This window comes from Pygoscelis adeliae, unplaced genomic scaffold (genome assembly GCF_000699105.1).
Source record: "Pygoscelis adeliae isolate BGI_AS28 unplaced genomic scaffold, ASM69910v1 Scaffold186, whole genome shotgun sequence".
Taxonomy (NCBI): Eukaryota; Metazoa; Chordata; class Aves; order Sphenisciformes; family Spheniscidae; genus Pygoscelis; species Pygoscelis adeliae.
In genome coordinates, this window is record NW_008825071.1 from 5,903,829 (window position 1) to 5,931,058 (window position 27,230).

At 42.0% G+C, this 27,230-nt stretch overlaps 1 protein-coding gene across 1 annotated transcript in view; it reads left to right on the forward strand.

The window, feature by feature from the left end:
- PHACTR1 (phosphatase and actin regulator 1) overlaps nucleotides 1-27,230 on the forward strand; it is a 137,588-nt gene that overhangs the window by 58,003 nt on the left and 52,355 nt on the right. Inside the window, exons 2-6 of the mRNA XM_009326476.1 lie at nucleotides 1,864-1,944; nucleotides 9,014-9,199; nucleotides 10,213-10,419; nucleotides 20,252-20,582; nucleotides 21,383-21,385. Coding sequence (XP_009324751.1) covers nucleotides 1,864-1,944; nucleotides 9,014-9,199; nucleotides 10,213-10,419; nucleotides 20,252-20,582; nucleotides 21,383-21,385 — 808 coding nt within the window. The remainder of the gene's footprint in view (nucleotides 1-1,863; nucleotides 1,945-9,013; nucleotides 9,200-10,212; nucleotides 10,420-20,251; nucleotides 20,583-21,382; nucleotides 21,386-27,230) is intronic.

A 27,230-nucleotide genomic window follows, 5' to 3' on the forward strand; every position in this document is an offset into this window, starting at 1 on the left:
GAAAGGCTGAGAGAGTTGGGGTTGTTCAGCCTAGAGAAGAGAAGGCTTTGGGGAGACCTTCTTGCAGCCTATCAGCACTTAAAGGGGGCTTATAAAAAAGATGGTGGCAAACGTTTTAGCAGGGCCTGTTGCGACAGGACAAGGCGGAATGGCTTTAAACTAAGGGGGAGTAGATTTAGACTAGATGTAAGGCAGAAATTTTTTACGCTGAGGGTGGTGAAAGACTGGAACAGGTTGCCCAGAGAGGTGGTGGATGCCCCATCCCTGGAAACATTCCAGGTCAGGTTGGAGGGGGCTCTGAGCAACCTGATCTAGTTGAAGATGTCCCTGCCCATGGCAGGGGGGTTGGACTAGATGACCTTTAAAGGTCCCTTCCAACCCAAACTCTTCTATGATTCTATGATAAATGGGGCTAAGGCACTTTGGAAAATGCTGTGGCTGTTACATTAACAGCGTCAAAGATAAAACTGTACTGTGTGGCTGGCTAACGGGTATGGGGTCTTGTGCCTCAGCAAAGGGACCTGCCATTAATTCTGATCGATGCTGAAATTCAGAGGGTGTGTTTAGGGGAGACCAGGGTTTTTATTAGCTACTGACTTTCTGACCTACTGAACTTCTTTGTCCTGAAGAATACATATTTAAAACTGATTTTAAAAATGGTGAAACCTAAATTTATTCTATGGAAAAGAGTGAAGCAGAGTTGGCCTTGTTCATACTAAGCCATATGTGTAGCAAATAAGTTGCAATGAGTGCAGTGTGTCAGTGTAAGCATATCTAATTCACCAAGTATACTGTGCCCCTGCGGGAACAGCCAACATGCAGCAGTGCCAGAAAAGGTTACACCCTCATGTTTTCAGGGATGGAGAGAGGGTTTCAGAGCCTCTTTTGCTTTAAATCTGCCTTGGGCAGACTGGAGATGCTAAGTCCCAGTTCATTTGTGTGTGTGTGCATCTGCGCTGGGTCTGATAGGGGAGCATATGGCAGAAGCGATTCGCCCTTGACTGTGCCTCTTTTTTGGCAGGCACAGGCTTGTTTCTCACAGAGCGCGTGCAGTCACAGCCAGTCCTGCGCATCACTTCTTGCGCCCCTTGCTTGCTGGCTTTCAGCTCTTTGCCTGAATGCATGTCCTTTGTGGTGTTTTGGTTAATTGGACATTGTTTTAATTACTGCTGAACTAAACAAACATGAAATTTCTATCTGTCATTTTGCCACCCCAGTGACCACAGTCTCCAAGCAGGCAATACAGGACTCGGGCTGTTCAGACCCGGTGTAAATTGCAGTGGCTGTCATGGAGTTCCCCTCATTTACACCTTTCTGGGGGAAAACACCCCTCCAGGGAAGAGAAGGCTTCATTAAACAACTCTTTTTTTGCACTGTCCCAAATGCCTTGCTCTGCTCTCACTGCAGTTAGTGGGAAACAAGCCTTGGCTTTAGGGCAGCAGAGGTGCCAGTCTTCTTCCGTGGCCTGGGGACAGTCCATGGCCACATCTTTCATTGGTGTGATCCTTTGCGTTGCCTCCTTTCTTACCTTCCCCCTCCGGTTTCTGCACTAATTGCCTTTTTCTCCCTTTGCTGTCTCTAATTCTCCACCGCAATGCTTCAGTCATGTGTCAAAATTAACAATGGGAGTGCAGGCATGCCCTCAAATCGGTCAGTCTGTAGCCATTTCTGTCAATAACGGCCACGCTACAGCAGCAGGCAGATTCTCTGGACTGCCAGTAGCCTTTATTTTGAGATGCTAATTTGCCACTGACTTGAAGAGGAGAAAAAGCATTTTTTAAATGCCTTAAAAGGCATAGAGCCTTTTAAAACAATCACTTCCCTTCTTTTCTATTTATATTGACCCTTCTCCTTTCCTTACAGCTTTGGAAAGAAAAATATCGATGAGGCAAAGCAGAGAGGAGCTTATAAAACGAGGAGTGCTGAAAGAAATTTTTGATAAAGGTAAGTGTTCTTTTCACAACATTAAATTGACATCCCATATGGTTTTATGGCCAGATATTACATTATTGTAACATTAAGAACTGGGAATACAGTCCTGAATTGCAGGACTGTGCAGAATAAGGTCTCCAAACATCTCTTTTGATTTCACCGTGGGCTGGCCCTCCCCGTTGGATACATGTGATAGTTATCTAGCAAATAAAACTGAAAGCTAATCAGAAATGTAAAGCAGCAGAAATATAAATCACAGCAGCGTGCAGGAGTCACTTGCTGCAAAACAGCGAGGCATCCAGACTGCGGGGAGATGGAGTGGGTCCGTGCCTGCTTGTGCTATCATTGTCTGGTTGAGTCACTCTGGGGTTAACTGTTGTGGAAAAGGGAAACATTTAAAGGTTTTGGATACTGGCAAGCACAGAACAGTGCACATTCCCTTGAAACAGCTCAGAAGACACAATAATAATAATTCCTTGTTCAGGATAATTAATTTGTTGAGTTGGTAATGTATTATTTATGCAAAACGCCATTGTTTTACAAACACCATTGTTTTACACTGGTAATGCAACACATATTTGACATCTATTACGTATGTGTCAATCTTTAACCACAGCTTTTATTTGTTTTGCTGCTTCCCTTGTCAATAACTAAGGCAATGAATTCAGCAAATCATATAAAGACATGCCAAAGTTGCCTCTTAATTTCAATAGAACTCATGCATGTGCTTTAGAGCCTCATTAATTCAAAGTCTAAATGTCTTTAACGATAGCAGTACAGAGCCTGTTAGAAGTCAACAGAAGTTATAAACTTTCACAGATATTAGAAGTAGGGTCTACCTCATAAAGTCTGGAGCATTTAAATCTGCTCCCTACTTTTTTAGTCTAGCTTACTGGGAATTTAAAAATTTACTAACCCAAACTGTTTAATTTTTTAAGTGAAAAAAAAAATAGCAAAACCAAAGAAATATGCTGCTTGTCATTAAATTCTACAGTTGTTACCCATTACATATTTTAAATGTTGCTAGTCCTTTAGATCTAACACTGCCTGTGCTCTCACTATTGGCCTGCTGCCGTGGAAGTCATCCTAGATGCAACTTCAGGGTAGAAACAGCACCTGGCAAAAGGTTTGCCCATCTCACTGCTTTGGGTTGTCCACATTTTGGAGTGTGACTCAGATTGGATACGCAGCCATGAGGCAGGCATCCCCACGGCCAGCGAGGCACAGTCCAGGCTGTCACACCACGTGTGTCGCAGCCCAGGGGAGGCCAGGGTGTAGCTCCCCATTCAGAGCCCTGGCCAGCTCAGAAGTCAGGCTTCAGTCACAGCTTCCGTCCGGGGTGTGCCCTCCTTCCTCCCCGCCTCACATCCCACACGTAGCTGCTTTCTGACCCACCGCTGCATACACCTAAAGGTATCCCTAGGAAAAGTTTTTTCTGTGCAGCCTGACCCTGCCTTCCACATTGAAACTTGGGGAGATTCCCCCTGCTTTCCTACCAAAGCGCTACAGATTTCTCCATTCATCAAATAACGCTGTAGTTTGTAATCTTCTGTGTCATCTTGTGAAGCAGATGCTAAGCTGTCTGGAGGTCCTCATCTGAAAAAAGAAATTAATTCCTCTTTGTAGTCATTTGTCACCTTTTCATATTGGAAAAAGCTGGTACGAAACACATGCTGCTTCTTCCTATTTCCAGTGCAAAAAGCAGAGACATCAGACTTTTTCACTGTCAGATGCCCCTAAAAGGGTAACTGTAATGCAAAACAGCTGGACTTCTTATTCAGTATCTTACATTATTTCCTGCTGGTTGCAAACACAGGAAGCTAAGAATTGGTACACCTCCTTGAAAGAAAGAGGTGGAGCAGAGAAGAAAGTGGTAATACACAAGTATAGTAGCAGTGATCAAGTAGCTTTCATGATATGAAGATATGAGTAAGGCAAGATTTGTAGACCAAAAGCAATATTTCCTTCAGTGGTGTAATAATCCAAGAGTAATTCTAATAAAGGATATTATATCTCACTGAGAACCTTAAGTGGAAGTAACGTTTTCCTTGTAATTCCTGTTAGGTAATCTCTAATCCTTCAAGAAAACACAGCAGACTTCAGCACTTCATAGCAGAAGGCTTTATTTGATGATGGTAGCACCTTCCATGCCAAGAGGCACCTTGCACAGACAATAGGTGTAGCCATAATGTTAAATCTCTTTGTCTCCCTTTCCTAAGAGGAGGACAAAGCAGACAGAATCAGCCTGTGAATGAGTAATTTTGCCTTTTTCTTTCTTAAAAAATTCCATACAGATCAAAGGAAACTTACTGTAGACTGACCCAAGAACAAAAATTCTGGAGCTTGCAGTGTGCTTAGTATTGGTTTTATCATATCTTCTATGTTGAAGAAAAACAGAATTAGCGAGTTTGTTCGCCTGCTGTATAAAATGACACTCTGACCTGTTTGCTTCAGGATTTGCTGGCTTTTCAGAGGACTTTGTGTCATCCAGCAGGTGAAAGTTAGCAGAGTGCAGTAAGTCACAGTGTCCACACATGGGAGAGTCACTGAAGCCCAGCTGCTATATTTGGGAAACAAGAAATGCTTTTATCACTTCAGTGACTCGCACACTTAAACTAGTCAAGTGAAACCACTCCAGACTAAACAGCAGAGCTCGCTCTTTGGCAAGGGCCAGACTCATGACCGAATCAGTTTCTGTCATCTTTCATTTCTGGGGTTCTGTGACTTGAGTCTTCTGAAAATGTAGGCAAAGGTGGTAATTTTTTCAAATACTGTGTACTTTTGGGAAAATAGTAAGTTGAAGGAGTATCTGATGAGGCACCTGCTGTTCTAATAGTTTGTGGGCAGGCAATGCCAGGAGGTTAAAAATACAGCTTCCACCTGCAACTCAAATCATACCACAGCAGTTAGAGGAACTCATATTTTTACTATACCATTGCTCCCACACATAGATAAACAGCTTTGATTTTAACATGAAGGTGTAACTGTCCCAACAGCATCTGTCTTTAGAATTGCCCACTGTTCCATGGTGCTGGTCAAAGAAATCTACCTGTAGTATTTTGGTACCTCTTCTTTTATCTGGACATAGATGAGATTGCCTGTAGTGAGAAATTTCTGAATATGAGTGTGTACTGATTGCTTGCTTCAGAGACAACGATGCAATGGTTCTGCAAGGAAGCATGGGCAGTCTTCATCTTTTATACTTTTGTATTTTTGTACGCTCTATCTAATCAAAATGATGGATTTAGACCCAAATTTCAGGTTACCTAAATCCTGACAGGATTTGGAAGTGTTGCACTTATGTGCTAAGGCAGGTTTTGTGGCAGTATGTGCGCATAAGTTTGAAGAAGTGGTTTTGGTAATGGAGCAAGGAGGAAGGCATAGCAGCCACCAGAGAGCCAGCTGTGCTGCGGTTTCAATATGTTGAAAGGATTTGAACTCCTCCAGAAGCAGGGAGGACATCCATATGTCAGCCTGTCTCAAACTCCACAGGATCCCACAAAATCAGGGGTCTGCTTAGAGACTGAAGTCAGGGAGGATCCTAGCCACTGTCCTAAGGGAGCCACCAAGGCTAGGAAACAGCCCCAGGGACAGGTCTTGACCACATGCAAGAACACTCAATTTTCCATCCCCTAGCCCATGGGGGCCATGGCAGAGAAGGACATGAATTTTTGTCTGCCCTTCCTAGCCTTTGCCATCGAGAACGCTTGCCTGGACAGTCTTACTTGAGAGTGGGCAAGTGCTGAAGGAGACTGAGTGGAAAATAACTCAAGATTTTGAACTCTCCTCATCATTTTGACTTCCTTAGCCATTTGTCTGTGGAAGGAGCGCATGAGTGTGGCACTTTTCAGACATGCAAGAAGTTCGCTAGTCCAAAGTGTTCAGAGTGAAAAGACACAGTGAGAGGGTAAGGCAGAGCTCCAACTTAAAGAAACAACAAAAGGACTGGTCTGTACCAGTCATCATGACGCACTGTGGGCTGCTTCGCACCAGGCAATTTTTTAGAAGTACCTGAAAGTGGAAATGGCAGGTGAGTTCAGGAGTACAAACCAGGCTTAGAGGACACATGTTTTGAACATATCATCTATGCATTTCTGGGCCTTCACCCCATGCTGTTATTTTCACATGCTAAGGTGAATCAAAGCGTCTAGGAGTTTCCTCTGAGGTCTTGTTTCTTCAGTGACCTCAGGTGTGCGGAGCCTCCTGAGTAACAGAAGAGCAGCCTTCATGTGCTCCTGTTGCTGCAGAAGTCAAGCTACCCTCTCTGGTCCCGTCCAGATCCAGCTGATTCACACTCAGCCGGCATTATCAAAGCTCATGCATTTAGGGAAAGTCATTCTCCACTAAGTAGCAGCAGGCTCTACAGCAAGTGTGAGAACAAAAGATTACATATGTTATCACTGTGCAAAATTAACTTTACACTCATAGCCAGTTCCTGAAGACTAATCGATTCATCCGTGTATATGTAATAATTGCATTACCAGGATTCTTTTCATTTGTGTGTCAGCTAACCAGAATAGCTTTTAGTACTTTAAAAATAATAAGTAATTTGCCTTTTATGTCTGGTTGTCAAGCATGTCTCTGATCCAGGATTAATTCACACTAAGATATTCTTCATTCTACCAATTATTTTATCTGCATCTTTGATCTGTTTGCTGTACTCAAGCAGCTCCCCTTCTAGCTCCTCTTCAAGCGAGATCTGATTTAAGGTGTATATTTCAGTCATGATTCTGTGTCATGTCTGATGATTTCAGTCAAATCCAAGGACAAGTTTTAGAGTCTAAATGAAGACTGGAGATATTCAGAGGTAAGATTAAAAGAGACTGTGCTGTCAGTACAGAGAGCTGTCATGCTTGTTATTATGACAAAAAGTAACAGCCAAAATTTTATCTCATTTTACTTTTTTGCAATCGTAAACCTTCAACGGGTCAGTTGAATGCTATCTTCTTAAATCATGCTGAATATACCTTGAGAAATGCAAAGTGCAGTTAAGACAGTAAGATTTCAAGGTGCTCAGCATGTTACGATAGGCATCCCACTTCATTAAAAATGTGTAGACATCCCTCCAAAAAATAAATGTTACTGGTTTTGTCATGCATACTTTTTGTCTGCTCACAGTTACGGTCAAATTTAGTCCTGCACTGAATTAATGAATATTGCTGGACACAATCGCTGCCTTTCATTCAAGAAACAGTTGCTCTGCATAAGAAACAGTTATGCTCTTTTGTGAAACCAGGTAACTGAGACAACAGCAGCCCCTATCCCAAACATGTGTAAAGGTGTGTGTTTATAAAAGGGAGACAGAGCAAGCACAGAATACATAGCATTTCAACCCAAACAGCTAAGTCGAAAAACGTTCAGCTTAAATACTGGCTGAACTGTTGTTTGATTTTTGCTGCCTAGGGAAATAAACACGTTTGTATTGAATGACCACAGCAGTTAGAAGGAGACTGTGCTGCGAACAATTGGCTAAAACCTTCAGTTTTGATCAATGTTGCCACCTTTTAACCAGCTCAGTTGATTGCTCTGAAAGCCGTGGGTGGGGTTTCAGTCTGGTACTGAGTGGCTGTGTACCATAATAGCTCTCTAGATCTTCAGAAAGCCTCCAACAAAAACAAGAAAGTCAAGACCTTGGTATTTCTAATAATTCCAAAATAAGCAGGAGACCATCTTCACTCGCTGTAGAGAAGCTTTAAAAGGCAGAAACATAATTCTGAATACTTATCAGCTAACGTACTTTCAGACTTGTTAACTGCTCTCTCCTGACACTTAAGTGAGACTTAATTTTTTTTTTTTTCGGTGGTGTTTTCCAAAGTGTTTTGCACATCTTAGCCCCGTGAGGGAACAATGTGCACTCACTTGAATGATGTACATCTCTGCTCGGTACATTGAGCAGTAATATGGCTAATCAGAGGTGCCCAAAAATCAAGAACCAGATCCTGAAATCCTGAGTTTGACTTAAAAATATAATTTAAATGCATAGTAAAATTAGGCTCCATTTATTTGCCTGCTGGTTTTTAGCCTTACAGGTCACATTTCGGTTATATTTTCAGGATTCCACTCGTAGCCATAGGGGCTGAACACTTTCCTTTATAAAATTGTAATTGAGATATCCATGTAATCATTGCCTGCAGGTACCAGAGTGCTGTGCATAACAAGTTCTGAGATAAAAATCATGTGGGTTGACACCATAGAGAATGATCTGATCCCTCGCTTCTGTTCTTTATTATTTCTAATGTGAAGTGGCGTTTGATAGGAAGGAAACTACTAGCTGCTGTTACAGAAATTTTGCTCAGATAGAGGAGATATATTACTAATAACTTTAAAAACAGGCTTTCTAAATGGAATCTGCTATATCCCAGTATCAAGACCTTACACCAGGCGACTATAAAAATTATTCTCTCCCTTACTTAAAATCTTGATGCTGGGAGCTGTAATGTTTTTATTTGTGCATAAAATAGGGACCTACTTCTGTGATTTTGCTTGTGTCCCTTATAGCATAAAAATTGCTGTAAGGGAAGAGAATAATCTTGTTGTTATTATTATTAAAATATTATAAATTATATACTGTGTATATTCCATAGTTTCAGTTCCAGCCCATTCTCATTCCTGACTTCCCAGCTTCAACAGAGACAGAGGAAAAACAGGTTTTGTGGCCCTGGATGGGCCGCATGGCCCTATGGGTGGAGGATGGTCAGGAACCATCCAGCTTAGACCATGGATCATAATGACCATGGATCCTAGGGTAAGCAAAGGATCAACACAGATATTTGACAGATCTTTCCCACATCTTAATAACCCCTTAAGGTAAGTGGAATGCTGTCAGACTTCTGTGAAACTGTTGTGGACAGAACATCACAGTCAGTCATTTCCAAAAATTGTTCTCCACAAGTTGTGTTTTTGAGATACAAACCATATTGTTTTTGTCCTTATCCCTGTCTTCTGTATACATACAAGATCTTAGTTCAGGTTCCTCGTTTGCAAGCAAGCTAATGGAGATAGCAGATTTCATTTTAAATTCTTTCTGCATCTTATTTATGTGTCTTCTGTTGTCATTCTGCTTTCCTCCAACTATGAACAGATGGGGAACTTTCCATACCAAATGAAGAAGGAGCTTTGGAGAATGGACAGCCTCTGGGCTCCGGGCAAGTGCTGAGCTCCAGCCAGGTATCCCTGCCAGCCCTAGCAGAACTGGAGTCAGGTCCAGCATCTGGGGAACCCTGCTCATACGAGGTGCTCCCAACCACTGAGATCATGGATGGGACAGGTAACATCTTGTTTACATTATGATGTAGATACTCTAAGCTGTTTGAAACAAGTTTTTGATTTCTAACATTTGGTGCCTAGCCCTGAGAAATCCTTGTCGAAGACAAAGGTCTTCTGGTGGAGAAGGAGGTGACAGCATACAGATTGTCACTGGGTGCTTCATGAAAAATTTTGACTGATTTGGTGTAGAAGTAATGTCTACTTTTACACAGGTAACCTCTTTGTGAGTAAGGCAAAGTCCCTGCACTTCGCAAACATTTAAGAGTAGATTTCTAACTCTCTGGCTATGTCTCAGCTGTGCCAATGAGCTCTAGAGCAGAGAGCTGACAACATTTTTAAACCCTAGAGTACAACGTCATGCCCTTGGTGTTGCATGACATTCACACCATGCATCTTTCAGTAGCTAACACAGCCAGCTGTCCTACCCTAGGTGAGGCGCTCTGCACTTCTTCCCCAGCCCATGCAGAGAGACAGCAACGCTGTACATCTAGGTTAGCTCCTCTTTCTGTACCACTTCATGCTGAGAGTTGTGGACGAAGTGTGGAAAAGTGACTGGTAGAAGTGTTCATCCATGATCCTGCACAGCTATGCAGCCTCTTTGAAATGGAGTAGGCCCCGTGAGGTGCTTTTACATTTATAGGGTAAGTTTAGAGACCACCTGCTAACATATCTGGTCCTGAGCAAGCTGTGGTGACAGACCATCTGAGATGTGACATTTTAAGGCTCTTGATCTGTGTTCAAGATGTGGGAATACGTCCCAGCCTGGCATAAGGGAGCTGGCTTCTGGCAGAGGTAATGGGAAATTTGGCTGTTGTGTAGATGTGTGTTACTCCTTCTCTTTCTCTTTTTCTCTTTCTTTCTCTCCTCCTTTCTGTGTTATATGATGTTTGAGTGAAATCTATTAGTCGTTCTTAATCTGCATAGCTGCGCTGCTTTTCGTGTCTTACTGCGGCTGTATCTGCTGCTGCTTTGCTCGTAACGTTGTTGCGTCTATGATGTGGTTGTGTCCTCCAGTGTCTGAAGACAGCCCCACATCCAATGAATCCGGCGTCCTCCTGTCCCAAGATCCTACAGCTAAGCCAGTCCTGCTACTTCCCCCAAAAAAATCTGCCGCTTTCGCTGGAGACCATGAGGACACCCCAGTGAAACAGTTGTCCCTCCTCAAACAGCCCCCTGCCCTGCCTCCTAAACCTATTGCCAGGATTGCCAGCCACTTAACTGGTAAGTAGGTGCTCCTGGACCCTCAGCACCACCGTTTCCCTTATAGGAAAAACCTGCCCTTACAGCAAGGTTCTCAGTGTCCTTCCTCCTTCTGTAACGCTGTTTGCACATGTTGTTGTGTGTACTGGTAATGTATCTGTGTTGTACCGAGGGCAGGGATCCCAAAGCATTTTCAGGCTATAACTTCATCAAGGTTGCTTCAGCGCACTTCCCCTCTCAGCTGTAATTACCTAAGACCGCCGCTGCGTTTCCTAACCCTCCTCACTCTTATTCATCAAGACTTAACCATCACCACAAAAATTGCAGGATGTGCTTTGATGGGAAAGGAAGTATCAGGAAAATACTAGGATATCTTTAAATGCCTTTAATGAGAAAAGGGGTGAGGGTTGAGGGGAAAGGGAGAGTTTTGCTTTCTCTTTTTGCCTTTTGTTGCTTCTCCCCTCAGCTGCCATCTGGGCACACACCCTGTATCTTTCCATGTGTTTGTCTTCTACTTGGCCTCCTGATCCTTACACAGGCCATTCTGTCCCATGGCTTCTTGCCATTTTGCTTCCCTGCTCACACTGCCTGCCTGACCGCTGCCCCTTTCCACCCCGGCTCTGACTACTCCCCTCCCACTGGTGAGTCCTGATGATGATAGGCAGCTCCAGTGCCCAATGACCAGGATTTTGGTGTCCTGCAGTTTATGCTGGAGTCTATCTCTCACTCCATGGCAGCTAGCAACAGCAGACAATACAGCCTCCTTTTTTGTGTTCCAGATGTTTTCACAAGTGTCCAGGCTCTTTGGGATTCAAAGCTCCAGGTACATGTGGAAGGAGGATTGGTGGGTCTCCTCCCTCCACTCTCTCATTTAGACCACCGAAGCAAAGGATGGCTACCTTACACAGACCAAAAAAGGTTCCCTAAATGCTTGCCTGCACCTTTTGAACAGTCTGCTCATAATTGCAGCTGCTGCCCAGGAGGTAGGCCCTCAAAATCCTGAGTTCAAGACAAGGTGTGGTGCATCCCTGTAGTGGGGCAGCTACCGGTCTTCTCACTGGGTCAATCTTCTTGTGTTAATGCTGCCCTGATCTTTTCAGGGCTGATGTGAGAAATGCTCAGCCCACATTAATACATTCTAGATGGTTTTTTTTTTCCTGACAGTTAATACCCATTTTATTCGGGTTAGGATATATCAGGAAAGAGCTCATTAGGAAAGAGCACGTTCTGGTTTTCTCTCATATCTCTACGTAGTCTCTTCATGTTTCTGTTTGGATGACCACACGTTTTTGTTCTGTATAGTTTTGTTCATTTTATGTGAAATCTCTTTACTTTCTTGCCTGCCAAAATCTACACATAATGGTTAATATTTCGCCTTATACTACAAACTGAGTGGGCAGTTCTGCAGCCTGCAAAACCAGGGAGCCGTATTAATGGCTTCAGGTGAGGACAAAACCAGCTTCCTATGATCTCCCATAACACTCTGTCCCAATTACAAGAAGCTGCTCAGAAATGAGGCCAACATGTAAGAAATAAAAAAATAGGAATAGCATAGGAAAAACCTCAGGTACTAAATGTCCTTCATTCATAAGCCTTTCTTTTGTAAGAGAGAGCAGAAGAATCAAAGGATGAGGGCTTCTGGTGCGAGTTTTTATGCAGCTGGAAATTTTGTGTGAAGTAGAATCAGGCTCAAGCTATCAGCATAAGTCAATTGCTTGATGGTGACGACTTTCCAATGAAAGTGAAAGAGAACTGTGACTTCTCTTTGTGGTGGCCTTTAGTGGTCTCTCATCCAGTCCTAAATAAACTCTTGTATGTGCATATAGACAGACTCTTGTACGTGCATATACAGAACCCTCAGGGAAAAGGAACAGAGCTTCAGATTTAGTCATAGGGCCCTAATTTAATTGACAGTTATTCCTGGTGGAACTGAAAGCCTCATTTATACGTACCTTATAAATAAAAGTATTAAACTTATTCTTAAGGGTCCATTTACTTTGGTGGTCTAAAGGATATACGTGTTGTTCAGTGCCTTGTGTTTTCCACTGGTAATTATTTTAGCGTGTATAATCTTTGGAAATGAGCAATCAATCCTAATGAAGCACCCTCATCAGTGAGAAGCAGAATTAATGCTATTCTTTTACTAATTACTCCAGAGACATCCTCAGCTTGGGTGTGAGGAAACAAGTGAAAACTGAATTCTGGCATTCGAGGTGAAAACTTTTCTGTTCTTGTTGCATACCCATTTTTCTACTGAAGATTGTGTGAGAAGGTTGAAGGACAAATTAAGACGTACTGGGCTTGGCTAATGGAGAGTGACAGTGGTTTAATGGCTTGGTAGCTCTGTTCAAGAAGACTGCGAGGGGAGATGTGATCTTGTGAAGGGTTCAGGTACACATCTGAAAATGCAGAAGTGCCTCTTCTGTCTTAAGATATATATATATATGTATCATATATATCATGAGTGTACATATGTATGTGTACATATGTATACTCATTTAATAGAAGTATGTTTTATACACACATATATTATAAAATCACTACAGGTGTGGTCAGCAGCAAAAAAAAAAAAAAGATTAATATTTTAAATACAAAACTTGAGGAAAGAAAAGCTTCCTTTGAGTCTGACCACCTTCTTGCTGTGAACTTATCCCAAAGTTCTTCAATAAAGGCATGAAGTCTGACTTGCAGGGTTTGGCAAAGGACTTAATACAGGTTTTAGAAATGGAAAAGAAACATACCTCACCTCTGAAAGCATTTGTGAACCAACTCAAACATCTATCTGCCTGTGTCGAGACAAAGATTGGCCTTTCCCTTGATAAGAAATGCACATAAAAGAGCAGGCCTAAAATAAACATGTAAGAGCACATTTAATTTTGGGGAGAATGAAAAGAAAAAATCCGTTTTAAAGGTGACAGGAAGAGAGAATTGCCTCTAGCAAATATAAATCACACAACCTTGGCATGCTTCTTCTCAAGGCTGAGGTACTGTAGGGACGGGACAGTGCAGGAACGGGGACAGAACCAAGAGCAGACTGCAGAGCAGCCACTGGGAGTGGTGTCACCGCCGCTGCAGAAGATGCTCTGTGCTTTGCCTCATGCCATCTCCCATGCTCTTGATGATACTGCCTCCACAGGGAACGTCTCTATCACAGCACTGGATGTGGAAGTGCCCACGCAGCCCTAGAAGACAGGCAGCCCTAGGAGAAAAACATGATCCTTAACTGTTTCGATACCGTTGTTTCACTGCTCTGCATTTGGCATTGGCCGGTCACCTCCTGGTGAGCCTTCTACTGGTTTTCAGATATGATTATTATTAGACAACGTTCACGGACAGAATTTCTTTCATCATTTTAATTCTCCAATATCCACATGCAGAACACAGGCATTTAGGACACTTGCAGCCCCCTTTGTTGAAAATGTAGGAGGAGCTGAAATAATCACCTGGGACCAAATTTAATTGGACTGCTGGGGGAAAGTCCCCAGATTATCATAAAATCTTCAATGGCCAAAAGTGGCAAGAAGGCTGCCCATATCTGATTTGATAGACAACACACCCCAGTGGTGTAAAGCTCCGTTTGATCTTGATTCATTAAGCTGTTACTTTTCACCAGCACAGATACTGTTTTCTGAAATTAATTAGATATTTTCTATTCAAACAACTGAATCACCAGTAACCCATAAAGTCCCCTAAAACATCAGAGAACAAAATATATGCCACTAAGTGGGATCTCAGCAACACCTGAGTGTATTTGAGCCCAAATTTAGCCTAGTATTACAGTAGGGTGTAGCCTGGCTTGTATCTGGCCACTCAGCTATTGTACTTAAGCTTTGAAAAACCTTTTGCATTCTCTTGCTTTCTTCATTCAAGATTTTGAGGAGAGGCACAGCACATTTTTAGTTCTGAGATTGTGCTTTCTAGTTATGTCTCTGTAGAGTAAGAACTAATTCACAATCAGAAGCAAACATTTAACAGGGTAGGAAATGTTACAAGTCCCCAAAAGTTACTTCTGATAATGCAGACAAGTCAGGGATGAGGTTTGAGAACATGGATGCCTGGTGTTCTGCTGCATTGCCACAACACAGCTGGTTGTTAGTTACAGCATTATAAAAGTATTTACAACTACAATTTATCCAATAAATATTCTCTGCAGTATTTTATAATGCAACAGTGTCTCAGAAGGCTCCTCTGTAGATGAGCCCAAGACATTATCCACAAGCTTCCTCCTTCTGTGACGTTACCTCCTGCTGCCCGCTCTGGCAGGCTACATTCATGAAGACAGGTTACATTGATGTGGGGGCAGTGGACAATTCTCTTTTCACTGTGTGCTTGAGGGAGAAGCAGCAGAGCAAAAGCAGCTCTCCTTCACCAGCAATCCCAGGCTCTCATGGGAAACCGGACCCTGATGCAGTTGCTCTCTCCACACTTCTCTGCCTGCCACTACCTGCAGGGGAGTACCTAGCACATATAGGCAGCAGGAGATCTCGTCTTTGAAACCCTCCTCAAGGCTCTGCATGGGAATCCATGCAGAGCTGTACTTTTCAACCTTTAGGCTAAGCATGCTTTGCTTGTGTTCTCCAAATTCAACTTGAACCTTGGATGCATACATGGTGCAGAAGAACAGCAAAGAATTTCAGTCTCAAATCTTCCCTGAAGACATGGCTGCAGATCTTGCTGTAGTCAGCAGGAGATGCATGGCAGATCTTTCAGTACAGTTTTTAACTTGTCTTTATGAATCTGCTCAAAAAACTCATTGAAAGAAGAAAAGAGACTCTCACTGTTCAGACACAAGTGATTCCCGGAGAGAATACCCGAGAAAGTAAAAGCTACTCGTCCAAATGCTACCAGCAAATATCAGGCACATAACCTCATTTCCACTATGGAGCTCCCTCAACAGGCCATGCTGGTTTTTGCACATTTTTTTTGCACATTACAGAATTAATTACTTGGATGGAATTTAAAGAGTAACTCGTTAACTTTATGATGAGTTGCATTACTTGTATTCAGTACAGCAAAGATCATAGTATAAGGTCATTCAGGTGGGAAGGAACCTCAGCAAGTCTCTAGTCCAACCTCCTGCTCAAAGCAGGGCCAGCTATGGGACCAGACCAGGTTGCTCAGGACTTTGTCCAGCCGGGTCTTGAAAACCTCAAAGGGTGCCAACTGCACAACCTGTCTGGGCAAACCTGTTCCACATTTTGGCTCTTCTCATGGGGGAAAATGTTTTCCTTATAGTCCAGTCCAGAACCTCTCTTGTCTCCTCCTCCCACCATGCACAACTGTGAAGGGCGTGGCTCCACCTTATTGATAACATCCTCATAGGTACTGGAGGGCTGCTGTTAGGTTCCCCCCCGCAAGCTATCTTTTCTCCAAGCTGAACAAGCCCCGCTTCCTCAGCTTCTCCTCACAGGTCAGGTGCTCCAGCCTTCAACCATCGTGGTGGCCCTCTGCTCAACTCATTCTAGGTTTTTGATGTCTTTCCTGGGGGGCCCAAAGCTTGACACAGTAATGTAGATACAGTCCAAGGAGTGCTGAATAGAAGGGGAATAATCCCTTCATCTCCTGGCTGTGCTTCTACTCATACAATCCAGGAGGCTGTTGGCCTTCCTTGCTGTCCGGGTACCATGCTGGCTCCTGTTTGGCATCAGAAGGAGTCAAGAAAGAGCTTTTGTCCTGCTGGCAGGATAGCAAACACAGCCAGGTCTGCCACAAGCCCAGGATTCCCAGGCATGCCCTCTTACGCCATGCAGTAGTTGTGCTGGGGGAGGATTTGAGGATTTTAATGAGCTTTTCTAGCAGCCCTGCTGGAGCAATATTTGCTACCATACATCCAGAACTTCCTAGCACTCTATCTGCAACAGGTGTATCTGCACCATGTCCTGACCAACTCTCTAGCCATGTTCAGTGGCTGGGAAGCATCAGATTTGGTGTAGTTAGCGTACAGCTCCAGTGTACCACAAACACATCAGAAGAACAGTACATGGGCAGACCTTCTGTGCAGCAAATAAAAGTATATTTATCTATTTCCTGAAAACCCAAGAGGAAATGCAGCAACTATAGGTATTAGCAAAATGATCTATATGGAAGGGGTAAGGGCTGACCTGTTTGTCATAGGTCTGATGTGCAGCAAATATTGTGGCATCCACAACTATCCTTTAAGTAACTTATTGTCATCAGCGGTGGGAAGGTTTCTATGTCTAACATCTCTTTTATCAATTCTGGCACAGTTATTACTTTACCATGCACAGTGCTGAGTGGTCACAACCCTGCTGGGAGCCAACATCTTGCAAAATTGCTCATTATTCTCTTGAGCATGAAGAACCTCAGCCAAAAGAGATTAATCAGACTTGCACACCTGGCTTGACACAGTTTGCTTCTCTTCTGTCACATGAGTGCTTTGTGCAATGATTTAAGACTCTGGTAATGTTCCACTGAGAAGACACTTATCATAGATTCCTTGTTCGTATTTCCACTGTCCAGCTTCTTATTCATCTACAGATGTCCATGGCTGATGGATGTTCCATGCTGGAGACAATAACTGTTTCCACCCCTGGTTCATACATCACATACATTGTGAAATTAAAATAAACAGAGGAAAGAACTGTAAAACACAGTGATCTCGCTCTTAAATGCAGGGACAAGTTGTTCTTTCGTTTACTCCAGATGATGGTAGCACAGTTTCCAACAGCATGCCTGGAGCCCATGGATTTAAGCAAGGCCTCATTTGTTCGGCATGCTCACTGATCTGACCACGCAGTAAAACTTGCAGTACAAGGTCTCCATTACTGATGTCGGTGAAGATATACTGATATGTTTCCGAGCGAATGGATCGAACTCCTCCCATTGCAGTCATTCTCCTTTTAGCCATTTTTTTTTTTAACAGACAAGTAGAATTCTCCCAAAGGTGAAGGGCAGACAAGTAGATTTAATGCCTCTAGTTCATTTTCAAGGCTCTATTTAGGTATTAGGGCCATATTCAGACAGGCTCAAGAACTTGGGTGAAACACAGTCGGTCTGAATAAAGCCTTACATTAAAAATAATGGACAAGATTTTTGGCAGGTGTCCAGTGGAGTCACCCAGCACTGGTACCACTGAAAACATGTTGATGTGAAGGATTTCTTTAAATTTAAGTGGAAACTAAAGGTCCATACCTTTGTTGTGAAGAGTGGAAATCAGAGTATGCACATCTGATTCATGATGGAGTATGTGGTTACACGGGATAATTAAGTATAATAATATAAGATATTAAGATAATAATAAAACAGTAATAATTGTTCGCCTGTGCAACTCCAAAGCTGCAGTGCCTCTGTCACAACTCTACTAGATGAATGCTTGCGTTAGAAAGGAAAAGAAATTTTCACTATCTTTTACAAGAAAGATGGAAGGATTCCTGTTTGCTTTATAGCTGAACCATTTGGCACGTTGTACTCACTCCCACCATACAATATTGCTCTAATCTTCAGGATCACAGAAGGCAGCAAACCCAGTTGATACTTCCAGTTATTCTTTTGTCAGAAGCAAGAGATATCTGCAATTGGGATCTCTTTGAATTCACCATTAAGGATGACTCCCCTGCATCATACACAGAGTGGTGGGGAATCCAGGCACAGGCACTGTCAGATGAAGACCTGAATTGAGATACAGGAGAAAAGGATCTAAAAGCAATAGTCAAACCTGCGCTTTTCAACATGGAAGTGCAGATCTCAGTGTAGTCTTTGTAATTCAGGACCAGCTCTAGAAATGAAATTGCCTGGAGCACAAACGTATGAAAACACTTTGTTACTACAAATCCCATAGGATCCTTATTCTCAGGGCTCTATACAATTTACCCTTTACTCTTTCTGTTATTAACCTTTTATTGAAGACGGTGTGTTCTTTTATGCAGGATACAAAGAGGAAATATACACAGATAATGTGTATGTAAGAAAACCACAGTAACTTGGAGACCTTCCTGTGCTTGAATAGAAAATCCTGAAAGATTTTTTTTTCCACTGTACAGAAAGCAATCTGCTTTATAGGGGAGGGCAGTGCCCTGTGGTTTGGCAATCCCATGAGTTAGATTTCAGCCTTGGTGGAGCCATCAGAAGAATTTTTGCCTTCAAGAGACATGTCAAGTAGATATGATATTGCATTGAAAGCTGAAAGACTTGAGTTCTACTCTCTGTAACTCTGCCACTGCAATGTGGAAAGACCACTTTCTCTCAATGTCTCTATTTCATCTTTGCACACCCTTTGCCTCTCCCATGTCTTCAGCCTATAAGCTCTTTGAAGAAAGGGAAGACTTGCTGTCAGCGTGTTGTTCCTAGCATAGTAAAAACACTAGTATCAAGTGGATACTGTGGATGCAATGAAGCTACAACTAGCACTAAAAAAGTCTAATGTCATATCTGAGTTTGGATCCATGGATGGTCTTTTTCCACATTACTGTCCTTAATCATTTTCAAGAAGCGTTAGTGCTTGGAAGTCCTCATATCAACCTTGTGCACCCTGGCTAGTAGATATGGATACTAATACAGGCAATACCCAGAATAGGCCAGGAGGGAGGAAGGAATAAAGGGGGCAAGAAGAAGGATAGTTAATGCTAAAAAGAGCCATCTGGAAAAGGACTTTAGAAATCTGATATAGCTCAGGAGGGTGATGACCTTTGAAACCTGGAGGGCGACATCTTACCCACAAGGTTTCTCAGGTCAAAAGAAGATTCTAGCCCTTCAGTTCCTTTGCCATGTTACAGCAAGAAGAGTGAACTGAAGCAACAGGAGGCCAAAGAGTGTGCAAGCCTTGCCCGCAGAGCTGCATTGCAGAACCAAATGTCTGTTGTATTCCAGGCTGGAAAAGGCCTGGCCTTCCTCCTAAACACAAACTCACAGTTGCAACTCACAGCGTATATATTTGCTCTCGTTTTTGCTCTTAGCATATGTGGTGGCCATTTCCCACACCCATTTTGGCAACTACAAGCCCTCTCATTAACTTCTTTTCCCTTCTGAAAACTTTTCATGGTGCAACTCCAAAAATCTCCATCCTGCAGTTGAGTCCAGGCAGAGAGATTTGCTTGTGGACCTTTCATTGATTTCCATGGAAGACACGGAGGAAGTCTTTGCCTGGCAGGTCAACTGTGTGATTCAAGGAACATGCCTAGAGCTAAAAAGGTTAAAATTCAGTGCATGAGTCCAGAGAAAAGTGCCTGTCAAGTCTTCTGTAAAAGAATACATTAATCCTATCAATCTTCTGCCCTTTATCATTTTCTCCTCCTATACCCTTCATTTTTCCAGACCACTCCTGTTTAGTATTCAAACCCTATTTCTTTTCTCTCTTGCCCTGTAATGTAACTTTTAACACCAGATGTTTTGCACATTACAAAGCTGTAAGAAATGTGGCTTGTAGTAATTGTACTGCAGTGGCTGAGAAGGATCAGGAGTCCCTGAGCTTTTGCTCCAGCAGTGATGGTGGTGAGTCATCCTGTAACTTCAGACACCGAATTGCTCTCCCCCTATTTTTGTGCCTGTTGAGCAGGAGACGTCGCGCTTACCTCACAGGGCTGTTTTGCAGGATTAGGGCTTTAAAGCGTCAAAGTGTGCTACGAGCCTTGTTAAGCATTGCTTAACGTGTTTATTAAGGGGCATGCGCAGCCCTGGGATGTTTTTTGTGAGACTCGGAAGTGCTGCAAAACAACAGTATTTTTTCCGAAGACCGTGCTGAACACACGCTGTGCAGAGTTGTCTGTCGCAGCAGGGAAGGGGTGCACACTCCCATGTTGACTAGCAACCTCAGTACCTGCTCGCCCAGGCAGATACTCTGATCTCCATCTCACAGACGTGAAAATTAACACCAGGGCCTCTCTTTCTTCTGTTTTAGATCCTGGCGCTCCTGTGAAACTGCCTTGTATGCCAGTTAAACTGTCACCTCCACTACCTCCAAAGAAAGTCATGATTTGCATGCCTTTAGGGGGGCCAGACCTCTCTCTCTCATCCTATTCCACGCAGAAGAGCTCCCAGCAGCCTTTGACCCAGCACCATCACACTGTCCTGCCATCCCAGTTAGCAGCTCACCAGCACCAGCTCCAGTACGGCAGCCACAGCCAGCACCTGCCTTCTGGGTCCAGCACGTTGCCCATTCACCCTTCAGGGTGCCGGATGATAGAGGAACTGAACAAAACGCTAGCCATGACCATGCAAAGGCTAGAAAGGTAATGGATCAACTTTTAAAATTACATATTGATGTGCACTGTTTCCTGCTAACCTCAGTATCAATATCACCACTGGAGTTATGTTGATAGTACTTGAATGAGGCCTTTCCTCTGGGGGTCTAACAACTTCAGGACAGTCATTGCTGGAGAAACAGAGATGGGGAAAGAGCCTTTCCAGGCTTGTTTGACAAGTTTGTGGCAGAAACGAGAAAAAGACCACATTTCCTGAACCCCGTTGTCCTGTTCAAGGAGCTAGATGATACAGCCAGTGGAGAAGATGTTAATAGGACATGCCTGGTTTGCATTATATACTGCAGAGTGCATAACTGCAAAGCTCTGGTTATGTGGAGGATTGCAAAAAAAAAAGGAGAGGAAGTGGAAGATTCAAAAAAGAGCACTAAAAACCAAATGTGCCACTCAACCAGGGCATCTGATTAGTATTACCAATTAGCTCGAAACAACCTATGGGGACTTCCTACAAGTCACTCGGAGGAGTTTTAATATACTATTTCAATTAATTTAAATTAAATTGTATGTTTGATCTTAAAATAAGTATTTAACCCATTTTGCAACAGCTATCTTCTTAGCCATTTGCATCTGGAGGAAGGTTGTACATTTGATCAGAAAAGCCTTACCCACCTTGGGGCTGTTTTCTATTACTGTCACTTGTGAGTATCTCTGAATGCTGCTTCAAATAGTCTGAGTAAGTGAAGCATATTGTATAAATGCAAGCTGTCCTCATAGACTGCAAGATCAGCAAGCTTTGGAAAATTTATTTTGTCTTGTAGAGGAAAATTGAGCAAGTCCCAAAATAGGGAAGGTAGTCCAAAAAATGACATGTTCTATTTAGTACCAAGGGCAGCTTTGTAGCCAGCTTGTTCTAGGAGCATCAGATCATTCTTCTCTTAGACAGGACGTGAAAATATTTGGTCTAACAGACAAAATGCCTAATGGTTTGCCCCAATACCTCTTCGTGATAATGATACCTTCATTATAGTGCATAGTTAAAAAGAATTTGACTAGGGATGGCAGATTCTCCTTACTGCATGAAAAACAGTCGGGACCAGAGGCTGTCCCACACTGCCAGCTTATTTTAGTACCAGGATAGCAAGACCTCTGTGGTTATATCAGGGGGAGGGGGGCTGATGTTTCTGCAGCATGGGGGAAATCTCTGCTGGGGGAAAACTGTTAGGGCTGTGAGGGAGGTTCCTCTTCCCATCAGTAAAAGGGCTGTAGCGGTAGGATTGGAAAAAGCATCCACATTCCCCCTTGTGCCCAGTGACTACCCAGTTACTTCTCACATTGCCAGCAGGGCTGGTCAGATGCATGTTCATCACCCCAAAGCTTGGTGCACCGAGCGCAGAGGGTAACTGGTGTCTCCCAAAGGCTCCTTCGGGGCTGCGCTGCCCATGCCGTCGGATGTCTTACTGTCTGGCTCACGCTGCCTGCAGAAGGCACTTTGTTATCCTGAGCCCAGTGACATCTCTCAGAGTATGACTTCATTGTGGCGTGTGTTGCCCCACAGCAATGAATGCTTCAATTTCTAGGCATCCATCATGTTTATGTCTACAAATATGTTTAACTGATTTAAAGAAGGTGATGCTGTTTGGTTTTAACTATTAATTTGAAGCTGAAGCTCTGCTGCTTGTTAAAAACTGAATAAGCAAGGATTCATCTCCCGATATGAAGCAATTGCCTCCCTTTTTAGAAGAAAATAAGAAAAGGTTGTGGCATTGATATTTCACATTTTAAATGAAAATTAATCCTAGTTCATGATATTGCGGACAGTTGATTTTTCATAGCCTTTTTGTGTTGATTTAACTATTATTTCAATCATGAAATAAAGTATTGAGTACTTCAGTTATTCTTCTCATCAAAACAAATCAATAACATTTGCATTCACAGGAGAGAAAATAGGTGACGACTGTTTCCTCTGCAACAGTGATTGTTATTTTCATGGTATTTACAGGTAAAAAGGTCTGTGGAGCTGACACCTGCTGTTAAATCCTTAAATTGCTTTTTCATGCCACATTGTGATCTAAGTAAATTTTCTAACTTTTCTTGAAAATTTGTGCAGATTTTTAAACTATATGTTTTTAACTTGGGAGAGGATTATTTGCACCAAATGCCACTGTTTTCTAGTATTTTTGACAGTAGTTCTTTTCCCACAATTGCATAAAATCTGGATTAAACCCAGCAGAAATCATACCGCAGCATTTGTCATTGGACACTTCAGCTCAGAAGTCTTGATGGCTTTTTAAAACTGCACAGATCCTAGATCTGCTTTCCTCCATTTAAAATTTGGTAGTGTGCTCACATCTGTTGCATCCATAGTATATGCAGTAAGATCCTGAGCTTTACTGTTCCTTCCAGGATAACATGCTACTGGGTCACTGTTGTTGGGTCAATAATCTTGAGGAGACGAGAGAGCCTGACAAGTCTCTGAGGCACCTTCTGGGGAATGCTAAGCTCATTGGCTGCATTTATTTTTGCTGATCTCAGTCTTTATCTCGAAAGAGTCCTACAACATTATGGAATAATTGCCATGATGCTGCAGTAATAATGCTGCCAAGTCTGGTAATTTGGGGGATTATTTAGAGTAGTATTTTGTCTTTAATAGGGGAGGATCACGTAGACAAGTGCAGATCAGTATTCTGCTCTAAATTTTGTCTTTTTTTTCCTTTAGGAGAATTTTTTTTTCTTCCCTCTGTCTAGTTTCTTTGCTCCTAGTGCAGTGGAAGCTCCTCAAGTCTGTTAAACTCCATTGGTATTCACTGAATCCATAACCAGTTTGTATCAATTCCACATTTTGCCCAGTAAGCTTTTCTTAGACCTCACAACTCTTCTCTCCACCAGGACTGGGAGTGTGGACAGGAGCAAACAATGAAAGACTAAAACATCCCCTTCCTCTAGCAATCTGGATTTTTTGCTTTCACAGATGAGGTCTCTGGAATTTGGATAGTCTAACAACATCTGAAGACTGATAGTTGAAATCAGTGCTTTGCCAATGAGCCAGAAGCTTGCCAGAGAAAAATGAGCTGTCCCTCTGTACCGGCCTGGAAGCCAGAAGTTATTTTGCTGTCTTTGACCTTGAGAAAGCTACTGAGCTGCTCTACCTCTATTTTCCCCTCTGCAGGAGTGGTTGCATGTTACTGCCTCACCTAGATCTAGTGCATATTAATAAGTTAATGTCTTAAGGTACATTAAAAGCGTGTAATAGCTATTCAAGTCCCAGTTGTTCTTATGACTTAAAATGGCAGTTAATTCCTGGATTTTTTTATTTGGTTTTATTACAGACATTATAGAACATTAAGTTCATTTGCACACTTAACGCTTTTGATTGCAAACATTTTCTGGTCCTCATAACATCTATTCATAACCTATTCTCAGAAGGGCAATCTGTCCCTTGTCATAGTATGCCTATTATGACATGTCGTTTGTGCTGCCAGTTTGCCTCTATTTTCCCTGATAAATTACCAGCTTTATGACAGATTAAGCTGAAACAGAGAAGAGTGTAATTTCCACCTAAGTTTTTTTCTGCAACCTCTGTTGCCAATTTGTGCCCTACTGCTAACGACTTTACGCTTCAGCCCAAAGGGTATGTGTCAAGCATAAGTAAAACTCTAGATTTGGGCATAATTTTTTACCATTTCAGAATGCATTTTAAGAGTCGATGAAAATCTGATAAGCCCTGCCACCAAAATCCACAGAAGGTTTCATTATCCTCACTGAAATGAATTTGAGAAGAAAGACCATGCCCAAAAGCCATGCATCGCGAACAGCAGCAAAGGAAGCTTTAGAAACCCTCTTGTGCCACTCGAGTGTGTCTTTAATTTTGACTTGGGGAGGCAGCTTCTTGATCTGAAATAGCCTTATTTTCTGCCTTGCCCATATAGTTCTCGGTCTGTCTGGTAAGACGACAATTAATTTCAATTACTCTGTGGGCTCTTGTACACTAGCAGCTGAATCAAGGCCTCAGTTTGTTCAATGTGTGTACTAAAGAGCTGTGAAGCATCAATATCTCACTCCGGGCTAGAATTGCATCTGTGGCAGAGCAGTGAAAAACCGCTGTGTCCAAAAAGACAGTGTGTGAGACCAGTTCCTCTGGGACACCCAGTTCAGCTTCAGACTGTAGATTTATGAAATTAAATGCATTAGACATCCCTGCCAGTGTCTTGTAAATCTTATAAAACGTATTTGAGTCAGAAAACATTTATTTTCCATAAAACTTGTCAAGAGAATTTCTTTTTGTCTAAACTTTAGCAGTGCCTAAGGATAGAAATGCTTAATATTTATAGCTCTGCCTTCTCTCTGTCTCTCACACATAAGCCTCTATTGTAGAAATGTATATACAATGGTTTGAAGTTTTTTCAGATTTTGTTTTAACTGATAAGTACAGAAGAGCGTAGTGTGGATCTGAAAACATGCTGATAAAAATGTAACTCGTTATTCCAAAATCAAAGAGCCTGGGATGACAGATTAGAAGCATGCGTTTTTTTCCCCACTAGATTTTACAGGAGGGATTTCACTTTTTTCTTTTTTTATTTTGTCTGTACCATGAGTCACTCATATGCTTAAATTCTGATTTTTCATTAAAGTATTTTCTCACTAGAAACATTGTAAGCTATATTGGTGTAACTTTTTTGCGGTTTTGGTCGCGTAAAGATGATGCAACGGTAATTGCAAGTGCTTGTACTAGTCAGCTATGTATTATTCAAATCTATGTGTTAAGATACATTTATCTTCTTAAACCAAGTGCTTGCTTAGCTGTAGCTTTGTTCTCTAATTTTGTTGCAAATCACGAAGCTGATTTAAAATGGACTGTTTGAAACAATATGTGCTTTTTGGCAAATAATGCTAAAAAATTTTGTGGTGTAGACCACCTGGCCATGTGGGGTTTTTGCTAATGACCCAGAGGAATTTATACACAATGGAAATATCCAGTGACCTTGATTCGTCTTTCTTAAGTGTACTGCAGTACTGCATGTATTTCATAAGTGCTTTGCTTAGACAGCTGACTTAGTCAAAATGCTGTGGAAGAGGCTGATTTTAATCAAGAAGAACACAAAACACCAGGAAAAATGAGGGGCTTAAAATAGAAAGTAGTATTATCAAGAAAGTGGATGATTCAGAAAAATTACGAGATGAGAAGCTGCCTATTTCTAGATCACTAGTTCAAATAAAGATCCTCTGTGGTAATTTGTAAATCTTGTTGCCATCCGATACCTGCTTGGTAACCTAAATTGGTGTGAGCCACTTTGATATCTGCTACCCTGTGTGCATGCCCATAAGGATGCATCTGTAACCTGCATACATCCTTCACAGAACGGGGAAGCACCAGATGGTCCTGGATGCTGAACTACTTTTTGCTCCTTTCATTTGTACTTCCAGAAGGAACTCAGTGAACTTGTACTTACTCTCTGTGTATGTATTGTTTTAAAATTAACTGAATGATCCAGTGGTGGTGTTCACCATTGGAAGTTTTTTATTTCTTTTTTTTTTTAGCAATGTTAACAGAATTTCTCAGCATTTTAGTTTCTCTTGGAAATTTAATTCCAGGCTTTTGAATTTCCTGCCTTTCCTCTTAAAAAGAGTTACACAAAAAATAGGTTACAGAGAAAACAGATTTTAAAAATGAAGTTCATAAAATTAAAATTATTAAAGCATATCAATAAATTGGAAGTTAGTTGAAAGTTTTTAAAGAACGTAGTGCATTTATGTATCATTAGGAAAATTCAGCTGATGAATTTTAAAACTACTTCTGGAATAAAATTTTTTGGGTCAAACTCATTGAAGTCTAATACAAAAATTCACAAGACAATTCTTCATTAATCTTTCTTACTTTGTGGTACAAAACATGGACTATCACTAAGAAAATGGAGTTCCTCTCTTCAAGGCATCCAGTAAAGCTATGCATCTCACTGTTGGTTAGTGTGCAATAGTAAATGATGCAATTAACAAAATTATTTCTCTGAAGCCGAAGATGATGATAACAGCATGGTATGGTTTGCTCATAGGATCTGAAGCTTTTTCTTCTCCTTAATCCCTAAGCACAGTGTGGACTAGCATTATATACCTAGAAGTACATTTTTAAAAGTCTTTCTGGGGTGTTATCTGGCAGCCATTTAAGAGTCCATGTTAACTTTAGGGTTAGAAGAAAGAGAAATGTTTCAAGTTGACTCAGTAGAAAATCATTTAAAGAGAAGAATACCACAGTTTTTCAAGATGCAGAATGCCTCTGGTATTCTGAGCAGGCTAAAATATTCAAGGGAATTGAGCCTACCTAGCACTTGGTAAGGTCAGACCCAAATTTGTGTGCCTCAAGGGCAACTTGGCCAGCACATCTAATTTCGCACCTATGTTCTTCTGGAAAGTAAAATGGGAGTTTGACATGAAAAGGGTGTCCAACAGGCAAATGTTCCCCACCTTTCATATAGCTCTTGCCTCAGCTGGGACTTAAGAGAGAGGGCAGTTTCTGGTGTCTCACAAATAAACCTGAGCAGCCATCATTTTTGCCTACCAGTCTCTCATTCTCATTTCACATTGGAAAAGCAACATGAGCTATTAGATAAAAATGGGTTGGGAAACCTGGTTCTGTTCCTGACCTTTCCTTTCACCTTTTGTTTGACTTTGATCTTCACATCCTCA